General features: G+C 40.1%; 1 protein-coding gene across 6 annotated transcripts in view; it reads right to left on the bottom strand.

The window, feature by feature from the left end:
• peak1 (pseudopodium-enriched atypical kinase 1) overlaps positions 1-21,662 on the bottom strand; it is a 96,885-nt gene that overhangs the window by 20,858 nt on the left and 54,365 nt on the right. For 5 of the 6 annotated variants that reach the window (XM_035664381.1, XM_035664383.1, XM_035664384.1 and 2 more), the window contains one exon: positions 2,863-6,377. In XM_035664381.1, the coding sequence (XP_035520274.1) occupies positions 2,863-6,242 (3,380 nt within the window). In that variant the 5' untranslated portion in view covers positions 6,243-6,377. Of the gene's footprint in view, positions 1-2,862; positions 6,378-7,819; positions 7,873-21,662 lie in introns of all 6 variants that reach the window. The other variant, XM_035664382.1, reaches the window with a different exon arrangement.

Raw genomic sequence — 21,662 nt, 5'->3', positions numbered from 1 at the left:
AAGAGAATAAACAGATAGGGACAGTGTAAGGTGGAAGCCAAATTGTGACAAATCAGGTGAGAAGAGGAACAAGCATATCTGAACAAATTGTGCCTAAGCTAAACTATATTTAGGTGTGGCGTCTGCTAAGTGAACAATTCCTGCTGATCATGTGGGTGGCTGTGGGAAGAATTTTGTGAAACACATTAAAATGCCAAACAATAATCTCCCAATAAAACCCAGAAGATACCAGATAAGATATCAGGGTTGTTTTCTGTGTTTAATTACATGTATGATCATACTAAATGAACAGGAAAGTGCCCTTTTCACTTGAAAAAATAAAATGAAACCCCAGGAAGAGGCAGTAAGAAAATACTGTAGAGAGTACTCAGCTTAAATAGTACTTTTAACTGAGGAAGCTTTCATATGACAAAAGAACCTTTCTTTTGTTTCCACTTTTACAAAACATTTACTAATTACTCAGTTTGCACACACTGAAACACTGAAAATATATATATATATATATATATTATTATATAGTATATATATAATATGGTATTAATTTTTTGATGCCAACTTACCATTTTAGGGAAACTTACTATTAATAACCAACTGATGTTTCCAGGTAATCCAGGATGAGTCAGGCTATTCATTATTGACAATCACTTGGGGGGTGGGTTTGGCGGGCTACTTGTGGTGCGATGTGAAGTTCAAATTATGAAGTGCTTTCATAATACAGCTTTCCCTGGGCATGAATGGATGCTTAATTTAAGTTTTTTGTTTGGTCATTACAGCATCCATTTGACTGATTACCATCTTCGAGCATCTCTGGGCACAAAAGCAAAGCACAGCTTATAACTTATAAAAATACAGTGTAATCTGGATGCCCATCTGGCATCATTACTCATACTGTAAGAAAAGTTCCCCAAGAAACTGAACAAAAAAGGGCAATCGCAGCATCAAAGACAAAATGATGAATCTATTAATGCAAGAATGCAGTGACTACACTTGCCGAGTAGACTGCATTACTGTGAGTGAGCGAGTGAGTGCGCGAGTCACGAGAAATCTATACTAGATACTAGACAGGAGATTTCAATTAGCAACAATATTTAACCAAAATAAAAAAATACTACAACTACACCAGATATAGACTTATTGACCATAAAACTCGCTGCTGAAACTGGCATAAAAAAGAATGGGTAGAAAGGAAACAAGAGAATTTGATACCCATTGTGAAACAGGAAAGTTGGAACCGAATATAATTCTTTTCACAAGCTGTCAAGAATACGAAGAAAATTAGGAAATGTCTTCCTTAGTCATGGCGGACAAAAACCCAATAGAGGCCATCCCACAATGAATTCTGCGAAAATGTTAAATGTTTAAAGAAAAACTAATAATGCCTGCCCAGAGCTGAACTGGGAATTTTCCATTATTATTTAAACATCAGAAATGGGAGTATTTAGACACATCTAAATTAAGCCCAAAAAATAACACTTTCATTCTGAAGCACTAAAAAGCCAAGAGTAAACCCTGAAAACAGTCCCCAGTCAGCTGGTGCATGAAGCTAATCAACCAGAGTAGCACTGATTCTAAACAACACAACCAAATTAAATTAATTATCAATCAATCAAAATATATATATTTAGAACAGTGGATAAATGAAACAAAAACCCAAAGTAGACTACATTGTTATTTGACCCACTGTGTCAGAGATATAAAACAAAGAATGATCCTGACCTAAAATGCAGGGCACAGTGACCACAACTAGCATAGAAACTGATTTGCCAAATTTAACCCCAAAATAGAAACGGTCAATTGTGAAGGGACAACAGCTCCTTTTTAGCAGCCCTAATATGTATCTGCTGCCACAGCCTGAGGGACTCACAAACCACCCATAAATAATTAAGTTATTGTATTAAATGATATATATTGAAAGAGTGAGGCTTTGATAGAATTTGAAAAGCTAAAGGGAACATGCTATCTAAAGCGTTGATTAATAGAAAGAAGGTTGAACTGACGGCTGTTGGAGGACTTGTAACACACTGACGTCCCCTCCTGAAGGGAGAATGGCTGAGCACCGAGCCTGCTGTTCAGGTAATGGATGGCATTAGGAAAGAGACCACATAGGCTGTACAGCCCACGCAGTCAGCTGGGCAAGTGGGCAAGCAGACATGCCAAATTATGATCAAACACCTCTAGAATCTGTGATGAGGGATCTGTGTGGGGAGAAGCAGCTGGCAAAGGTTGAGCATCTTAAATTTAAGCTGGGTCCCACAAATGGTCTGAAGGGATTGCATGTTGGTAATGGTAATACGGGAAGTGCATGCAAAGTATTTCATTAGATTAGCAAGACGTGATGTAGGAGGAACTTTACTAAGAATTCCACTATGACAAAAGCATATTAAAAACTATTTGCGTAAAAGTGACCTTACTGTAGCTCAAAGTATCAGTTACCTCTTTAAAATCCCTCTTAAATTGTCTTTTGGTAGAACAACTTATGATATAAGGTTAATCTTACTACAGGACTTCAATAGTAGTTTTATAGATACTCCATGCAAATGTACATACGAAATGATAAGAGGACATTTTTGAAGACATATCCACCATAACAATGTCAATTTTTGGACATTATTAGGGAGTCTTCTGCAATAGGTGTTTAACTGCTTTATACAGATATAGATATATAAACCTATTTTTTTCATATATATTTTTTTCTGACAAATAAATCTCAGTATTCTGATGAAAATCTGAAACCACATTTATGTTCAACATATTACCAATTGCATACCTCCCACAGTCCTTACTATGAGGTTCTACTGTTCCCTCCGGTATATATTGTGGTGTCAGAGGAGTTAATAAAACCATCAAAATTTGGAAAAATACCTTAAGTCCTTGTCGGTGAGATCACATGCAGTGGTGTGTGAGGGTAGCGTTCGCCCTGGGCTCAAAGGTTTGGGTTCCTTGCTCTCATCAGGCATAAGTAGTGCATTTTCTGTGCACTCCTCTACTCGTAGTTCTCCTTCTCCGTCACCAGGGGTGCTGCCACCTTCTGGTTTGTAGGTGAAGATGATAGTTGGCTTCTGTGTGGGATCCTCTGGTTTGGCCTCAGTGAACCAGTGATGATGTTGAATTGGTGGTGGTGGAAGCATGTGAATGACTGTTCCGTCAAGCCCAACCAGCTTGCCTTTTTCCTTCTCTCTCTCCACCCTCTCTCTTTGCTCATCCTCATCTTTCCTCCGACGAAAAAAGCTCTTAAAGGAGATCCAGCGTTTGGGTTTGGAGCTATCTGTTGAAATACGTCTCCCCTCACCACCTGGACTTGCTTCACCTTCACTGGGTCTAACAGGAGAACTGGACGCGGAACTCTTGGTCCAGTTGCCAAAATGTCTTTGAAGGATGTTGGAAGCGTGGTAAGGAGAAGATGTAGATCTAGGAGGGGGGAAGGGGGCATTGGGCTCTGAACGGGGGCTGGAGAGTGGCACAGCAGCAGAGGCACTCTGGGATTTAGACAAAACCTTTGAGGGTGTGTCCTTCTTGGGCTTAGAAAGACAGCCGTCAGTTGTGGAAAAGAGAGATTTGGGTCGGGTGAGGGTCTCTTTCATGGCATCAGGAGGCAGGGCATACAGTTCTTCAGAACTGAGGGTTTTGGTTTGTGCTGAAGGTGACTCTGGAGGAGACTGTGGAGGGTGGATGGAGGCAACAATCTGTAAAAGCACAGCACTGGCCTCCTCCCTATGGCTTGCCGTTGTCCCAGAAGACAAAGCTAAGTCTGTTTCATCATCTTTACTGCAAGTAGTGTCTCCACTCGTCTTGCAAGTGCGTGTAACAGCATTGGCAGTGGGGCTGGTTTTAGGTAGGTTTGCAGTAATGGCAAGAATGGCAGGGGAATTTGTTGATGTAGTGGGAGAGACGGCCCCAATGGTGGAGCTCATCACAGTGCTTGTCACAGTGCTAGAGTCTGTAGTGGTTCTAGTTTGTAAATGTGGTGCTTTTGACACTGCTTCAGGTGGAACTTTTGTCTCTTCAAAAGACGCTCTCTCCGATGTACCTCTACCAGAGACCGTTTTCTCAGTTGAGGAGGACTGGACACTCTCTGAGGAACCAATCTCTTCATAAGTATGGCTGGTTACCCTACTACCTACCCCTTTTGGCTGTGGCAGTTCCCCACTAAGTCCCAAGAAGCTCCTGTACACAGCTAGGTTGTCATATGCACTTGGATTTATAACAATAGGTACCTTAACAGCATTCTTGGAGCTCCGGGCATAAGCTGGCTCATCTCGGATAATAATGGGAAAAGGAGGCATGCCTGCATTATTAAAACTGTTAAACTTGATCTCTGATAAGTTGGGGGATTTCACAGGTACAGTTCGGGAGGAAGACAGCCCAGCAATGGGAGATGTGGGAGCTGACTTGTGGCTGAAATGTTGAGTAGGGATGGAGGGACCAGGATGACTCCCAACTCCTATATCAACTTTAGGTATCTTTTGGCGAGGACTTGTGCTTGATGTCCACACTTCCTGGTAGCGTATGCTCCCTGATTTCTTTCTGGAGGGACCTGACAGTGCTACAGATTTGGGTGATGTTGGCATTACAGGAGTAGATGGAGAAAGAGGGGAGGTTGGAGGCAGTGGCTGACCTAAAGGGGTGCTACAGAATGATGTAGGGCTCGAAGGCATTGACAGGTTTTTGGGTTTTGGAGTAGAGTCTGGAATCCGTTCGTCCTTGTTTGCCATGGATGCTGACACATCTACTACAGTGTAAGGCTTACAGATAAGAGACTTTTCTAAATTCACTACACGGTATGGTTTAGCTTGCTCCTCTGTAGGACTAAAGCTGATAGTGACTGGTTGACCTGGAAGGGCCTGGGGCATTGGCATGCCTTCTCTGCCTTCCTGGTCTTCTAATCTAATTGCCAGGACAGCTTTGTGTGTTTCAGTCACCTTGAGTGGACTCAGTGCTCTGTGGACGGGCTCGTTTTTTGGAGCAGTGCAGGGGACAGGTGCCTTTGAAGATGTGGGAGACAGCAAGCCATTTCGCAGAGCACCTGGGGCACTGCTCCCACTGCTGGAAATTGTTTGAGAATCCTCTGGTAGCGATGACGATGATTCCGGAGAAGTGGTAGACTCTGAATTTGATAGGAAACCACTACCTTGCATGTCATGAAGCCCATAGGGAAGAAGAGCTCCATTGGAGTCCATGGAGGGGTATCCATTCAAGATCTCATCATAGCTATCGTCATAGTCTACTGCACAAATCCGCTGAAGTGAGCGGTTGCGAAGTGGAACAGTATTCCACTTTTTCCCTGCAGCAAAGGGCACTGGAGACAATGTAGCAGCACGGAAATTTGCGAATCGTGGTTGGCCTCGCATACGTATCTCCACGGCTAGTAACTCTTCATCACTTTCATCCCAGCTCTCATGTTCGTCATCATCCCTTTCAGTGTCTTCCTCATCATCTTCATCATCATCTTCACCTTCACTGGAAAACTCTGGGTAGCAAAAGCGACCACCCTCTGTACTGATAACCTCGTTACTATCGCTAAGAGATACCCGTTTTTGAGCAGTGCCAACACCACCACTACTGCTGCTTCCCATGGCCAGACAACTTGAGGCTGGAAGGCCTCTTTCCAAGGACCGTCGGTATGAACTACTGATTCGTCCCCAAAACAAGTCCTTGGAACCAGAGAGGGGTGTGGGGCTAAGGCCAGGGCCCAACCCAGCAATCTCCTTTAGGACATCTGCCAGTCCACTGTTGTTGTTATTTCCACTAGGGGTCCTTGGGCTAAGTTGGCCATAACCCTCAATCTCCTCACTACCATCCTCTCCTTCGTTGTTGTTATTGGGTCCACCAGGCCTCTTACGGTTCAGTCCATTGCGATTCCAGACCGTAAAGGCTGATGTCTTGCCAGGTTCTATTACATTTGGTGGTCGTTGCAGGTTGCCATCTGAATCCAGTCCTGCAGAGGAGCAGGGCAGCATCATAGTGGGCTTAACAGCAATGGTTGGCTTCTTAGCCACCGGTGGACGGAAGTGTCCTGAGCGGGCAGACCCACTGCCAGCTCTCTGAGAGTTGTTAGTAAGGTTAGGGTTGGCTCTGGCCCCAGCAGCGGGTGGATTCTGTTGCTGAGTTGTTGGAGGCCTCTGCTCAGTAGGAGGCTTCCTTCCAGCACTTTGAGCCAGACAGTGCAGACTCTTAGGTTTAAAGCAGTTCTTGCACTCGCCTGGTTTCCACACGTGCTCGGTGAAGGTACTGCAGGCAGACATGGCTGCTGGTCCAGTAAGGCAGCTTGCTGGGTCAGTGGACAGGAAACCCCTCCATGAAGCTATTGGCTACAGGTGCTAATGGTAGTACAACAATGATGAGCACTACTCAAGCCTGAAGTATGGGGGATACTGGACCTGAAAAAGAGAAGAGGAGAGATATATATGAAACAATGTTTTAATTTATTGTTAATGTAATAGGAAAACTTCATTTGTTTTGACTGCTACAAATACTTCAACCAAGAAAATGGGATGGAGTAAGAAACTGTGTTAATTACAAAGTTATGTATATGCAGGAATAACAAAACTGACCCAAACAAGAAAAACAAAAACAGAGGAGAGAGAACTGAAGTAAAGAGGATACATTGTGTAAGACAATAAATTAGAAAGGTAGTGCTACATTGTCTCCATTAGGTGGCAAACTTTCTCTACTTAACAACCAATCTATCCAATGGGGTAGTCATCTGTCTCCTCCTAACCCTCAACTGGTCATGTAAGGCTTGAAAAGCAGAGGGGCAGAAATGAAGAGGATTAAGACAGCTTATTTCTGAATTACTGTCCTGTGTTGTTGTTGGCTGTTACAGGTAGGCTTAGGTGAGATAAAGGTAGATACTGATACTATCATTGAATCAAAACCTCAATGTCCTAAATCCTATGTACTAGATCAGTTACATGGCAAATGGAAATCAAGTGTTTCAACTAAATTCGCATGCACTGAAGTTTGACAAAAAGCATGGAAGTAGAGTTTTCAGGCTCATATATTTACAGTAAAGTCTTAAAGTAGAGCAACACTTAAATGTCTGTCTCTGTATTTCAGCAATCTAGCTGGAAATTTAACAACGACTGGGAGGAGTGTTTGAGGGGGCTAAAATCCATACTGGATGAACAGTGTAAGACATGTAGCTCTTCCTATACAGTACATAGTCACTACAATTGCAGAAAAATTCAGCAAGACAATGGTGCAAAAATACAGGCAATGCAAGGAATCTGAAAGTTGGCCCATGGTAAGTCTTTACGTTCCATTTCAGAAAAGTGATGACTTACATTCCTAAATGACGAAAACAACTCCCTCTTCTGCACTACATAAAGGCAATAAGCTGTCAGCAATCAATATTCAGACATTATACAAAACACTGGTTTCAAATGGCGACCCCCCCCAAAAACAAAAAACAAAACGTATTGTTGTTCTTGTTTAATGAGTAAATCAACCTACATACAAAAGAAAAGGGTTTTTAAATTCACACCATTCAGTCTTTGTAATAAAACAAAGACTGACATTTTAAAACTTGGGCACAAGCATGGTCTCAGGTTATCGGCACCGGCACATACATATCAAACACTTCCTGTTTTCTTGGCTGGCCAGGTCACACTGTGTGACATCAGGAAACCACATCCTTTTGGTTTTTATTTACACAGTGCAAAAGAACCGATATCAAATCCTTTCCAATCTGCCACACAGTTTAGAACCCTTTGGATAAACTGTGTGGGTGTGTAATTTGTTGTTCTATCAACATGTAAACACAGTTGTGACTTCTCTCTTCTAATCTTATTCAAAAAGGGAAAAGAAAGGATTAAACTACCTTGCGGAATACTTGTTAACACACTTGTTTTTCTTCAGGACCCCCTCATGAATCTAGTGGAGGCGGAAAGAAAGCCATTAGTATTCAAATGTGCTTTATCCTGATTGACCATTCCACTTCCTCACAACCAATAACCATAAGCTCTTGAATACTATATTAACATCAAATCCATGGATAATAAGTTGTGTGTTGCTCAAATAACCAAATAAAAAAACGCGTCACATAAACACATGTTTAACAAAGGAATCTGTTAAGTTAGTGTACATAACCTGGTACAGTTTTCACATTATTTCTACTGCTCGGGACGGATCCTTCCAGGACAGTTGTTGTTGTTATTGACAAAAAAGTACAACATCTTGAGTGTGGATAAGAAGAAAGTGTACGTCTGAGGAGATAACCCATATACATAGCGCGAGTTAACTCTTAGACACTGTGTGACTTTGGATGATGATAAATCAAAATAAACTAATAACGGCCACACAAAGATTGCACAGCGACTTCCTGAAGAGCTCAATATACAATAATTGAAAAATGGATTCAATATGCTCGTAAATACTAGTGCTAGAATTTAACAAAATAAATATTACTTTAAGCAAAAGTATGTGTGATGATTCTGTCCCTTTATGGGTGACCCAAACCGCCATTTCATCAAATAAATCTAGGGCTATGACTCATTGTGGGCTGATATTGACATGGGTGGGTGAATCAGACTTCTCATCCATCTAACAAGGTCATGGTGTCAGATCCTGTACGGAAGGATGTTACCATGACAACACCCAGTACCTGCCCAGGGCCAGACACAATAAAGCAGGAACTCTTGAATCAAACTTTGCTGACTTAGCCGTGATGGGCGGTGGAAGATTTATCCTGCCATTATCCCGCACCGGCCACATCCTCACAGGAAACAAGGACCGTAATTCAAATATTATCATTTGAAAACTGTGATGTGACACGTAAGCAACTAAAAGTACAATTAGTAAATGTATTACTAATTCCAGCATGTGTTTTTCCAAATAGCATGCATTTTGCTCATTTACATCAACAGCATCCAGAATCCTTTTCTCAACTCCAGGCCTCTATTCATCTTGAAACAGGACAAATTTAAGAGTTTGTTTTGCACAGCTGTAAGGCAGCTGTTGCTCAAGTGTTTTTCATGAGGGAAAAAAAAAAGGACAGCAGAGAAAGGCACATAAAACAAGTGGTATTAACATGGGTATTTTAATAATTTCTTGCACATTGAGAAAAAGCTGAATTGCTTTTATGAGATCTATACCAGACAGACCGTCTTTATAACTACATTATTTTTCTCGTGACAGATAGCAGAAGGGGTGGCAGAGGGAAAAGTTTTCTTTTGAAATCAAGATAAAGCCCTCTTATTGTGTTTACTTTCTCCAAAGCAGCTAAATGGAATTATGAAAAGCAGCTCCCAGGCTGCATTTTAATAAGATAACTCATGCCTTTGTGTTTCTGCTCACGCTTCTGAGAACCAAGAAATATCTGATATCCAATATATGTCACATACACTTTTCCATCAACAGAAACACCCACTGGTGGATGTGACAGCATATTTTACTTTTCCCTCAGCCACCATTAAAATTCTGTCGTTGTTTTGATTTCATTTTTCTTTCCATCCACAGAGGGGGGCTGATATGACACTGCCTCGATGAGCTGGCAAAATGTACTTATATTTTAGTTTCTCATTAAGCCGAGGGCAAAAAGTAGTGCCATGTTGCTACTGACAAGACCCCACAACATTTAATCTGGGATGACAGTTATGCCCTGGGGACACCAACAATCCCATCTGCCCAACAATCCTTTCCTAAACCATGCAGTCCAGCTCACAGTGCGGGGCACATCATTATATTATGATAACTCCCGACACCATAAGGGTTGGTGGGGTGGGCTCTTTGAAACAAGCAATCCCTCTTTCTTATGTAATAGTCTTTGTCATTTTCGTTTGACCATGAAAATGATTCTGTGGTTATACTCATTGCAATAAGTGTTCTTACTCAGGACCATCAGCCAAATAACGGACTGCTATTTTTGTGTTACTTTCATTATGTAACACATATTACACAACACAATTGAAATATCATGAATTACAATACAGCAGTTACAAACACAGAACACTTCGAGTACTACAGACGGATGTGTTGGATAAACATGCAAGATGTGTCATCCAACACACACTCAATACTGTAAAGATTATATTTTTCTCCTTAGGTGTTTGGGATTGTTCTATGATATTGGCAGTGTCTTATCGATCCAGTCTTTGCGTGTGTCCACAGTGTGACTTTGATTGGGGAAATATGAAGAAGCACTAGGGGATCATTGGAAAACAAGGTGCAGTCGAACATATTTTTCTCTCTCCCTTCTGATTTCTGCCTGTTCCTTTTCCCCAGCCGTCTGAGTCCACTATCAAATATTCATTGAAAACTATTAAATAAAGAGTTACAGTCGTTTAAAATGCACGTTATTTCTTGAAAGTTTAGAAATTTATAAAATGTGCAGGATATCATTTGTCGGCATTGGTGAAACATTGTTTTTGCTGTCTGCTTAGTTATTCTCCTCACTGTTGTTTTTGTTTATCACTGACTAACTTGTCATGCATATTTGATGAGGCAAAGGCATTAGTGTTGATACTTTAAATGGATACATATGTTTAAAGACTGATGAAAGATATAACTGAATTCTATAAAATGAGACTAATTTTTGCTCAGAAAGAGCAACCAAGATAGAGAAATGTGGTCCCAGATTTGTCCTCAGTGTACCTGAAGACACGGGCAAGTGACAGTATTGTAAGATTAATAATAAAGTTATGAATGTAATTTGATTGTTATGTTGACATGCCATTTAATATAAGTAATAATGATCTGCCAGTGATTTAAAAATCTCTTGGAAGAATGTAAAACTTCAAGTTCATCATAATTTTTGTTAAAGAGAACCAAACATTTTTCAAATATAAAATATATATGTTTCCAAATATAATCTGGCAGCTTCAAGTTGGAGTGTGGAGCTGAAACTAGTCACAGGCAGAGAGCCTGTTGATCAGCATAGTGTGTGTGTGGGAACAAGGCAAACACAAAAAGAGCTAAAGCCTAGTATTTGTTCCCTCTGCACTCTGAATCCCTCTGTACAGCAGTATACTGCAGCCAGTTGCTGGTCATAACAATAGATAAGAATAATAAAAAAAAAAAAAACGACATCAAAATGATTAAATAAATATCAATTCATTTTGGTCCAGCTGGTTTGAGCTGGTTTTTGGTGTGCAGCAAGCCCCTAATGCTGTTATGTGCCATTTCTATCCTTTGAGAAGGATCTCATTCCTCCTGGAATGTCAACAGGTGACCCACAGCATGAGTGAGTGGACCAACATTAGGTTTTAACATTCAGCACACATACACAGCGCGGCTCTAAATACAAGGACCACACAGGGATTTGAGTGCTAGTGTCTAAGTGTGTGTGTGTGTGTGGACTTAATACTTGAATGAGAAAGCCTGTTTTTCCCTTTAGAACAATTTCAGTGGACTATGATGAATTTGAAGAACGTGTTCCTGTGTACATTTGATCCAAATAGCATTGAGCGACACTCAGGTATCACATCAACATGCACACAGATGCTTCTTTGTGGAGCGAGTAGCTGTAAAAGGTGAAAGGTGAGGTTACAGATGCCTTATTGCAGAGGCTGCTCTGTCCCCGTTGTTAACCTCAGCTGCCCCAAAGTCTGTCCTGCTCCCCTCTCCTGCTTAACTAGCTCTCTCCATTTACTAAAGGCTCTTCCTTCTCAGCTCAGTTTTGTCCTACTCCATTCTCCCTTTTTCAGAAATGTTCTTTGTTGCTTGTCTTTGTTGTTGTTTCCCCTCTGGCTCAAATTTTCCCACTCTCCTCTTTCTCCATCTCCTTGTTCCTTCCCACTCAGTTTCTACTCAGGCTGTTTTTCTTCAGGCTTTTTTCTCACTTTTGCTCTCTATCCCCTGAGATATGTAAATCTGCCTTCCCCTTCCCTCCATCCCTCTTCGCTTCAAACAGTATTTTCGAGAAATGACTGTCAGACTAAAAACCACCGGCAAAACCCAAACTAGATGGTGAACGCAGACAAATAAATAATGAAACCCTCTTGCCGAGCCCTGACCAGCAAACACACACACACTTAAATATTGTAAACACCAAAAACCTGGTTTGGAAACTTATATCCATTTCCTCATGTGTAACTTTTGCATGCGATTCAGTTAACAATGAACAGGAGAACAGGAATACAGCCACCTGCTTGTCCACAAGGACACACAGAGGAGAGTGCATCATTTGGCTTGAAGTAAATCTGTCCAGGACAAACATAAATACTATAAATCATTTATTTGTCCTCGTATTCACTCAGTAAGCTGTATTGCTGTTTGCCTGTGATTACATAACCCTGGTCTGATCCTCTGCTCCTCCTGTCCACATGTCAACGTGCCCTTAAGCAGGACGCTCCACCCTGAATTGCTTTTGATGGTAAGGCAATCACCTTACTAGATAGCTTGCTGCCACTGGTGTGTGTGTGACTGGGTGAATGAGAGGCAAATTGTAAAGAGCTTTGGATGAAAGCGCAATATAAATGCACTCCAGTCGCTCCATCAATTGTAATGATTTTTGGAACCATTTCCATTGTCAGATTGGCTCATCTGCAATCAGTGTGTTTGATGCATCTGGATTGCATGCAAACACATACCGAACATAAACCAGCTTCTTCTACTTCCAGATTTGCCGATATTGAGGAATTTATACTTGTGACCTAATTACGACTGCAACCTCTGATTATTTTTATTATCCATTAATCTGCCAATTTCTTTCTTTGTAAAGCGATTGATTGTTTTGTAGGTAAAACATCAGAAAAAATAAATCATTTCAGAGCCCAAGGTGACATATTTAGATTAATTGTTTAATATGAGCAGCAGTATAAAACAAAAAAAAATCATTAAATTTACTTAAACATGACAAAGAAAATCTTAAAATTGTACGTAAAAACTGTACACTAACTAATAATCTAAATAATTACCAATTCATTTTCTGAAAATTCAATAATCCTTTCACTTCTAGATTTAATTACTTCATATGATATGTAAACACCATCAACTGGTTATTTTATTGTTTTGTCTGTCCAACAAAGTTTTTTTCATCTGTATTTAGTGAAAGTGAGCGCTCTGATCTGTGCTGTCAGATTCTGAATTGTTGGCAGGCCGTAGGAAGATGTAAAGAAACATCACAGCTGCATGAAGACAACTGAGCCTGCTGTCTTGCTGAGCGTGCACAACACAAAAAAAACACATGCACACACACAGATTCATGCCCACATACATGCGTCAATCCCATATTGCCTCTAAAATGCTGAAAATCCAGTGGTGCCACTTGTGGCTTTCTCTCAATGACAAAAATCTGAAAACAAAAAACAGCCACGCAGATGACAAACACCACATAAACCAACAAAGCTTTGCCTCATTAAAAACGAATACAGTCAGATATGATGGGAGGTTCCAGAGCTGGTTTCTGTTGTGTTCACTGCACTAGCTGCTGCAGAGTTAGCCGTTCAGATGAGATGCAGTGTTGGCCCTCAATCTGTGACCATCTGCTCCTGATTTGATAGCAGCAAACACTGTCTGGTTTAGTGCCAGGCGAGATATCGCATAACACCTGCCGCTTGGTGCCACTACCACCAACACACAAGCCCCATGGGACTGCCAAGTGAGACCCAGACTTGTACTGAGATAAGAATAACTTCTGAGGAGTGAGTGGCGGGGTAGAACTTTATTTACTGAAAGCTACCCTGGTGAGACTTATGCATAAAACATTTCTTCTGTGTGAGTTTTTATAAATGAAGAAATAGTTGAAGATATCAGTTTAGTATTCAGTGAAGCAGCCTGATCTTAGCAATAAGGTAAATGCAACCGCTGTGCAATAGAACAGATGAGAAACACAACCTCTTCTCCATTCAGGCCCCAACAGTCACACAGAAAAGAATCTCTCTTTTCCATTATGGTCATTTAAGTGGATCCCAACACAGTTGAACTCAAGTCAAATATATGTGCTTACTGACTATTTTTATGATTTTAAGAGCTGACAAAACATACAGTAGGACTTTATCTTATAAAATCACAGAAAAATGCATTCAGAGTACTATTCCATAGTCGTGGTAGTAGTTCAAGTGCTAAATGTAACTCCATGTCTTCCAACTCTCCACACTGCTAACATGTGACTTTTGTATTTATATGTCGGAGGGGGTGTGTGTTTAGGAAGTGATCAACCAATACTTTTTATCCAAAATACTTTCATTTTTACAGTTACTCTGGCCTAACTTTTATTTATCTACTTCTGATCTGTAATCCCTATCATGGAATATGCTGTCTTTTATCCAATACTGCCTTTAGTTTCATAACTGCTTCAACAACAAAAAAAAAGTATTTATTCAGTGCCTTTATATTCGGTATCAACCTTGCGTCTACAAGCGTACTGTCGGAAAAAAAGAAGACTTGAAATGAACGTTTAGGACACAGTTACGCCTGTGAGACACAGCTGAGAGGCAAGTCTGCATGGAGCAGATGCAGCCAGACAGCTGCACGGATTAAAATGAGAGCGTAAAATCAAAGTCCTGTCTGTGCTCGCTGCGACAGTATCACAGCATCGTGTTCCGGTTAACGTTATTATCTGAGTATCACAATCCAAATTATATCCGTATCGTTAACTACTCAGAGCGCAGAGCAAAGTTTTGGTGAGCAGACATATGGAGAACGGAGGTGTGGGGTGTTAGCAACGGCAAACTTGTTTGTAATTAAGGATTTAAAATTCACTTGTGTTGATTAACGGGGCTCAGCAGGCAGACTGGCTGCTCCGCCAGAAACATCTCTAAATGCACAGTAGGGTGCAGATTCTAGAGATTAGACCATCTTAGTTCTGATGGTAAGTTAATCGCTTTAATTTCGTCCATCATCGATCAATCATTGTTCGGTCGTTGATCATCCCTTCAACTGTCGATATAAGATCAATTTGCCAATCGGTAAAAGCCTAATGTGAGGTGGTGAGACATAAAGAGCCAGTGAATACGGGGTAGAGTGTGAAACATGGGCAGAATAGACAAATAGACAAATAAAAACAGTGACCACTGAAAGGAATAAGAGATGGAGAGATGGAGATGTAAAGAAGTGAAGTATCAAAACCAGACACAAAGCTCGCAGTGAGATTTCAAATCAGGTTCAACCACTCTTACCTCTCCACAGAGAGGCAATGTTTTTCCCCTGAGAAGAGTCAGTATGCTGAGGACAGAAGCTCATTTCCCTCCCAGAGCACGTTCATAGAGAGGGAGTGAGAGATCGCTGAGACTGGTACATAATAGTGGAATAACTGAGGCTGAAGGCTAAAGCCGAGAGGAGATGGGATATGGAATTTTCTGCTGCTTATGGCAGAGGGCTTGAACGATAAGACAGCCGTGGCAGTGGGATAGACAAGAGCAGAGCAGATATGAAATAGAAATGAAACTGCAGAATGAAGCCGGGCGGTGGGAGAAAGCTGTGTACTCACTGTTAGTTAAGGCAACAGTAAGCTAGTTTGTGCCACCACAAGTTCGTTAAAAAGGGATCTGTCACCATTTATTCGTATTACACTGCATTATTGCTTTTAAGGTGTTTTTTAGAGCAGTGAGTTCCTACCAGGGGCACATCTGCTGTTGTCAGGAAGTACGTGGAGAGACTGAAGAGTAGCTCAACTAATTAAAAAAAAAAAAAAATTGGATTTATGATTTGATTGAAAAACAAAAAACATCCACAGTGAGTCAGCTTTAACAATTAATATATTTATTATTGCAATTAAGAGTGTGTGAAAACGTTTTAGCAAGAGAGCAGAGGAAATTAAATAGTCAGCTACTGTAAGTGTTGACCATTAATGGTAATGGATAAATGGTTAGAACATCCAGCTTTTGCCACTTTTATATATAAAATATATATACTTTTATATATATATATATATATATATATATATATATATTTTATATATCCACTATTATATCCCCTTTTATATGATTAATAGTTAAATGACATCCAGTTTGAAATGAATTCAAATGAACACATCTCTGGTAATGTTGATGAATGTGGGCATCAAACTGGGTTGTGGGGGTAAAACTTAAACACTTAAAGTTGTTGGGGTTGAGTATGTAATGGAAACACTGTTTCTAAATGATCTCAAACATATCTTTGGCATGTCTTTACTGCAATTTCTTGCTACGTAGTGTCCAACATAATATATATATATTTCTGCAAAAAGGAAACACCACTGATACTGTATATACATAATTCCACCTGGCCATTGCAGGGGATATCACAAACTGCAGTTGGAAGCACATCCAGTACAACTATAGGCTCTGAGCAGCAGTTCAGCATTTTGGTGAAGGACACCCTGACAGCAGTAAATGAAGTGCAAGCTCAACTTAATGCCTCCTTTCCTCAGATTTTCTCAGCTCATCCAGGGATTTAAAGTGATGACCTTCAAACATCTCCCCTAGCTATTCAAGAATTGCCACCTCAAAATACAGTAAGTGGTGGCACCGAGTAATCTCTTAACTTAGTCATGGGTGCTTATGTTGAGTAACAAGTATCTTTCAGCAAACTGTCTTTTGTGTGGTTTGGTTATGTGAAATGACTTTACCTATGAGACAACTTTTCTGCAAAACTTTCCCGAGCCATGTGTGTGAGTGTGTAAGTGTACATGAATGTCGGCACATGCCAAGCAGCTTTCAGTTTCAGGAGCAAAGACCCTCCAAGTCACAGCTGACCTTATAATTCCTCATTTCTACCAAACTTCAGCTTCTGTCCACAAGGAAATTCTGACAAAGTGATCCAAGAATGTAATAACTGCCAATAACGTGATTATTTTTAAATAGTAATACTTCTTCCTGTGTGTGTGAATGGTAAATGGACTGTACTTATATAGCAGCTTTCTAGTCTTTTGACTACTTAACATGCTCGACACTACACACCACACTCCCCCCATTCGCCCACATTCATACCCTGATTACTTACTATTTCTGATTGCATTTTATAATGATTTAGTCACTGTTGCTTATTGCCTTTTTAATATGTAAAGTGCTTTGTAAATAAAGATATGATTATTGATAGAATGAAAGCTGAGACGGAAATATAACTGCACGAGACCTGTAACTAAAACAAAGAATGGACAAGAGGCAATATTGAGATATTATCAGGTTATATCTCTGTTGTTGAAGTGAGCTATATGTAATAAACACTCTACAGCAGCCTCTAGGTCGTAGTAAATGGAGGCATCCCCAATTACAGTCATCTGGGCTTGTTTTCTATCTTAACAAGAGAGATGCCCATTTTCCCAAGTATTGAGTGAATCAAGGCCAGCGGAATAAAAGATGGATTCTCACAGTGAGTTGTGAATCCCATTAAAAAGATATCAATTCCATAGAACAGATAAATGGCCAACAAGCAGCCAGTTTGCAATTAAGATTCATTAGCTGAAAAGACAAATGAGTCTTGGGTTCACTAATTAGGTTACATACCAAATGTGTAAATCATACCATTGAAGTTTATGTGATCCGCACAAAATGAAAAAAAAAATGTCTGGAAGAAAACATGCACAATTCAGACTCAGCTAAGTCAAACAAAGCTCCAACTACAGACTTCACCATGAGAGTTATCCACCAACAAATGAGTAGTACTGAATGACATGGTATGTCATCTACAGAATTTCCCCTGAGAGTGACTTTTACAATGCACACTAGTCAGTGAGCTGACAACACATGGACCACCAAGGAAGACAGACAATAGAAAAGAGGTGAGAAAGGCACATACGGCTCAGTTTCTCCACATATTCAGCTCTCTAACAGCCAGTTGCAAATACTAGTACACAAGTCTTATGAGCCAATGTCTGACATAATGTACTCTCGCATACAACGGTATAGGACCTGGTGAATAAGTCCTGCACTGTAAATAATTTCGAGCTGGTTCAACTTAAACATGCAAGTTCATTTGCTGCATTACAAATCTGAGTTAATTGAACTTAAGTAGAGCAATTAGTTGAATGTTATTTGCGTTGTAAAACCAATCGAGTTAAATTAACTCAACTTGAGAAAACATGTTGAATAAGCTTAATGTGTATGGCATATTCATTTAATAGATTTCAAGTCAAAAGATGTAAGAATAACTCATGTTTAAAAATAAAAAATATTAATACAATTGTATTAAGCAGCAGTAAGACACCAAGAGCTTTACAAGGTAAAACAAATTCAGTCTCTATTTCAACAGAAAGACTAAGACTAAGAGAGTCTTACAAGTATAATGTTTACACCTTAAATTAATGTAATTATAAGAAATAAATGGTTTATATTATGGTATAATCCAACACATACAGAACAAACAAACAAACATTTATCAGCGAGCTATAGTCATGCCACGTTTGTATTTGTATAAATGGATTCTAGTTCACAGAACAGTTCCCTCAAATCCGCTAGAATATCGGCCTCTGCACACGATAATATTTGGGGACTGTTGATAGAAAAGTGACACAACGCAGTGATACGTAAGATGGACTTAAAAATGCTTGAGAAATGGTTTTCCTTGTGGACTGGCCTTTACTGTGTTCATGCTGCTTCAAAGGCTCAGAGTCATCCATATTAATGAACCACAAGACGGACTGAGTGTAATGGCCTGAATCCACCGTGATGTACTAAGTGGTTAGACGGCTGGCTCGGTGTATGTGTGTGTATGATTGAAGGGTAGAAGGCTGTGTGTGCTTTAGTGTGTGTAGCAGTCTTTGTGTTAGTTCATACGTGTGTTGCTGTTTTGTGTGTGAGTGCATATAGATCCAGGTTTTGGGACTTTTACTGTAAGTAAATTAAGTTCACTGGACAGTTACAAAGCCTTTTACAAATGGCTGAATAACAGGCATTGTGTAGTAAGCATGGAATACAATATCAAGATTTTGTCATTCTTGCACTAGCGTAGGGAGAGAATCGATTGTTATGGCTCTAATTGTAGCTTTTTGGACAATATCAGGGGACCCATGTGTGTTACTAAGAGTCAATGAGTTTCAAGCCCCAGCTCCCTCTATTGGCTATTTTATGTCTGAAGAGAAGATAGTTGCTTCTCTTGTCTGAACTTTTAGCTTGTGAAAGCTAAACCTGAGCTTTGGATGAATGGTGGGGCTGACACAGATACTGGTTTTAGACTGTATTTCTTGAACAGGTAATATATCTTGCAGTAAATATGAAGTATATAGCATAAAATACTGCACAATGAATACTTGAACTTGAACTTTTACAATGTGTAAAAAAATGCCAGACGAAGCCTTAAGGATATGAAGTAGGTAAATTAAATTGCTTGAAGTCTGAGAACACATTTTAGCTACAACGTTTACTAGGTCTCCTCTTGAGTGCCTTCATGCCTCAAGTCTTCCCAGAGTAAACAAGCTTAAAACATGGGCTGTACAAGGCCCTTTTAGTAGTACTGTTGACAGACAGTGATGAGTAATGTGACAACCAAACGACCTCATTATAAGCTCACCTCACATAGCTGATTCACTGACAGATTTAACTTGGAACAGCCAATAAAAAAACAGATGATTCTGTCAAAACAATGTTCTCACTGCAGCAGTGAGGTTCAGCCATTAGCCCTCGGCAGTTCCAACTGTCAGTCTCAGTTGTTCAACAATCCCACAAGATGGTAGGATGCACTTTAGTTTCAATATAGACCTGAACTTTAAGCTCTTGATACTCTTGGGCAAAACACTGCTACACATGACTTGATCTTTATTTATGTAGCTGTAAATATCAAGTTTATATGCATGCCCTAAAAGTTGTTTTCAAAACACACCTGTATGAGCAGGGAAATATGTACGTGGAACATAGGACATGTCATTTTCATCTATTTTTAACCTGTAGCTGAGCGAATAAGAATAAAAATCTGACATCTCTCAGACAGGGTGAACGCTTTCAGTAAGTCCTACGGTGTTAAATCTTTTAAGGTTATCTACCTCTCTGCAGCCTGAAGTTTCTGAACATATGTCATTAAAAGTAAATGTGAATTAATGCATTATAATCACGGTATAATTTGAACGGTCACCCATGGCTCAAAGCACCAACTGGGTCGATCGGGGTGAAAAGGAGCATATTCAGGTGTTCAAGTGAGAAAGGCAGAGAGAGACAGAGAGAGAGAGAGAGAGAGAGAGAGAGTAGCAGAAACTCAATGAGAAAAAGTGAGGGAGGGCAAAACTAAAAAAAGAAAAGAGGGAGAAAAAAAAGAAAGCAACAACATTCCAGCGCAGTGTTTGGTATTGTGCAAGCTCTGGGAGAGTTGTTGCAGTCTGGCCTGGGAAAGAGCCAGTGCAGGTCTCTGGGGAGACAAACCCGCTGGCCTCCTGACAAACACCAGCAAAGTGGCAGTTACAGCCAGATGTGGGGGGGTGCGGTATACATACAACAACACGGATTCATAGACACATGTACAAAAGAGATGCAAACTACAGAATTTCATTCAAAAAAACAATATTGGCCATTTGGAAAATGTGATACCTACTCAAAGTTAAATTATTTTTTTGAGCTGTTGGGTACCTCTGCTCAGAATATGTATCAAATTTAACTGTATTTTCAAAGGTGCTAGATGTAGCATTTTTTTACAAACTGTAAAAGTACACAGAAAAGACAAGGATGTTTGAGGAAAGCCGCTATTCCAGCAGGTACTGGTTATTTTAATATAAATGCATAATATATGGTTCTCAGCCTTAGGATACACTGTGCTGCAACTGTATCCTTTCTAATATGCTGTATGCAATACAGTACATACTGTCCACTTGAGACAATGACTGTTACACTTGTCAAACTAGAGTAGTGAATATTTTACATCCATCTGTACTGTATTTCTACTTGCTGATTGACTACATCCAAAAAGCTTCCATACAATAGAAATTTACTAGATATTTATGTAAACTAAAGACAATAACTGATGTCATTGTTATTATTATTTTTATAATATATTATAATATATTGTACTGAAAATAAATACAAGGCTGCTTTTGTGGAGCTACCCGACTGCTTACACAAATTTATATGTGCATAAGTTCCACCTGATCACATAAATTCAGAACAGGAACAAAGTGTTCCAGGAAAAATCACAGTGCGTGCTGCCTCAGCGTTCACAAAGTCCGTGTCACTGGAGCAGGTAAAAATGTGTAACATGATATTGCAGATTAGAGACTTGGCTCTGCGCTATTTAGCTTTTGGAAAGTCATTTGTGTAGAGGAAAAACATCTCAACTGTCCATAGTCCTGTGCAAACTCCATGTTATGGTAGATTTTTCCCCCCCTCAGTAACACTGCTCTAGAAATCCCCAGTGGTAGCAAAACTATTGAGAGCACAAAAAAGAATCCTTTAACAAAAAACCACATAAAAAACAGGAGGTTGGTGTCAAAACATATCTGGAGTCTGCTCACTGCAAAACCCACAGGCGCTTTGCTTGCTTTGGTGTAACTACCCCTCTTCCTTAGGCATGTTTAATAACTTAAAGCATGCAACACGAGGCTGGAGAGGCAGAAACAAATCTGTGTAAGACATGTTCAGTCCCTGCTGGGTCAGTGTGGTGGTCATGGGAAAAGGAAGAAATGCACATGTTTCATCTACAGTAAATACATACAAACCGAAACATTCAAACCATGAATTACTTGCACACAACTGCGGCGCTGTAGCAGGTCTATATTAATGCGCCATCCGGCTGTAGGGCTATAAATAACAAGCATGTCATCATGAGATTTTCTTCTCCTTCTCTCTCACCCACACTGCCACACCAGCACACATACTCTCTTTCTC

Source organism: Morone saxatilis, unplaced genomic scaffold, assembly GCF_004916995.1.
Source record: "Morone saxatilis isolate NCDOM2014 unplaced genomic scaffold, NCSU_SB_2.0 Contig2, whole genome shotgun sequence".
In the NCBI taxonomy this organism is placed as follows: Eukaryota; Metazoa; Chordata; class Actinopteri; family Moronidae; genus Morone; species Morone saxatilis.
Note: the sequence above shows the minus strand (reverse complement) of the source record. Positions and strands in the feature narration are given on the sequence as shown.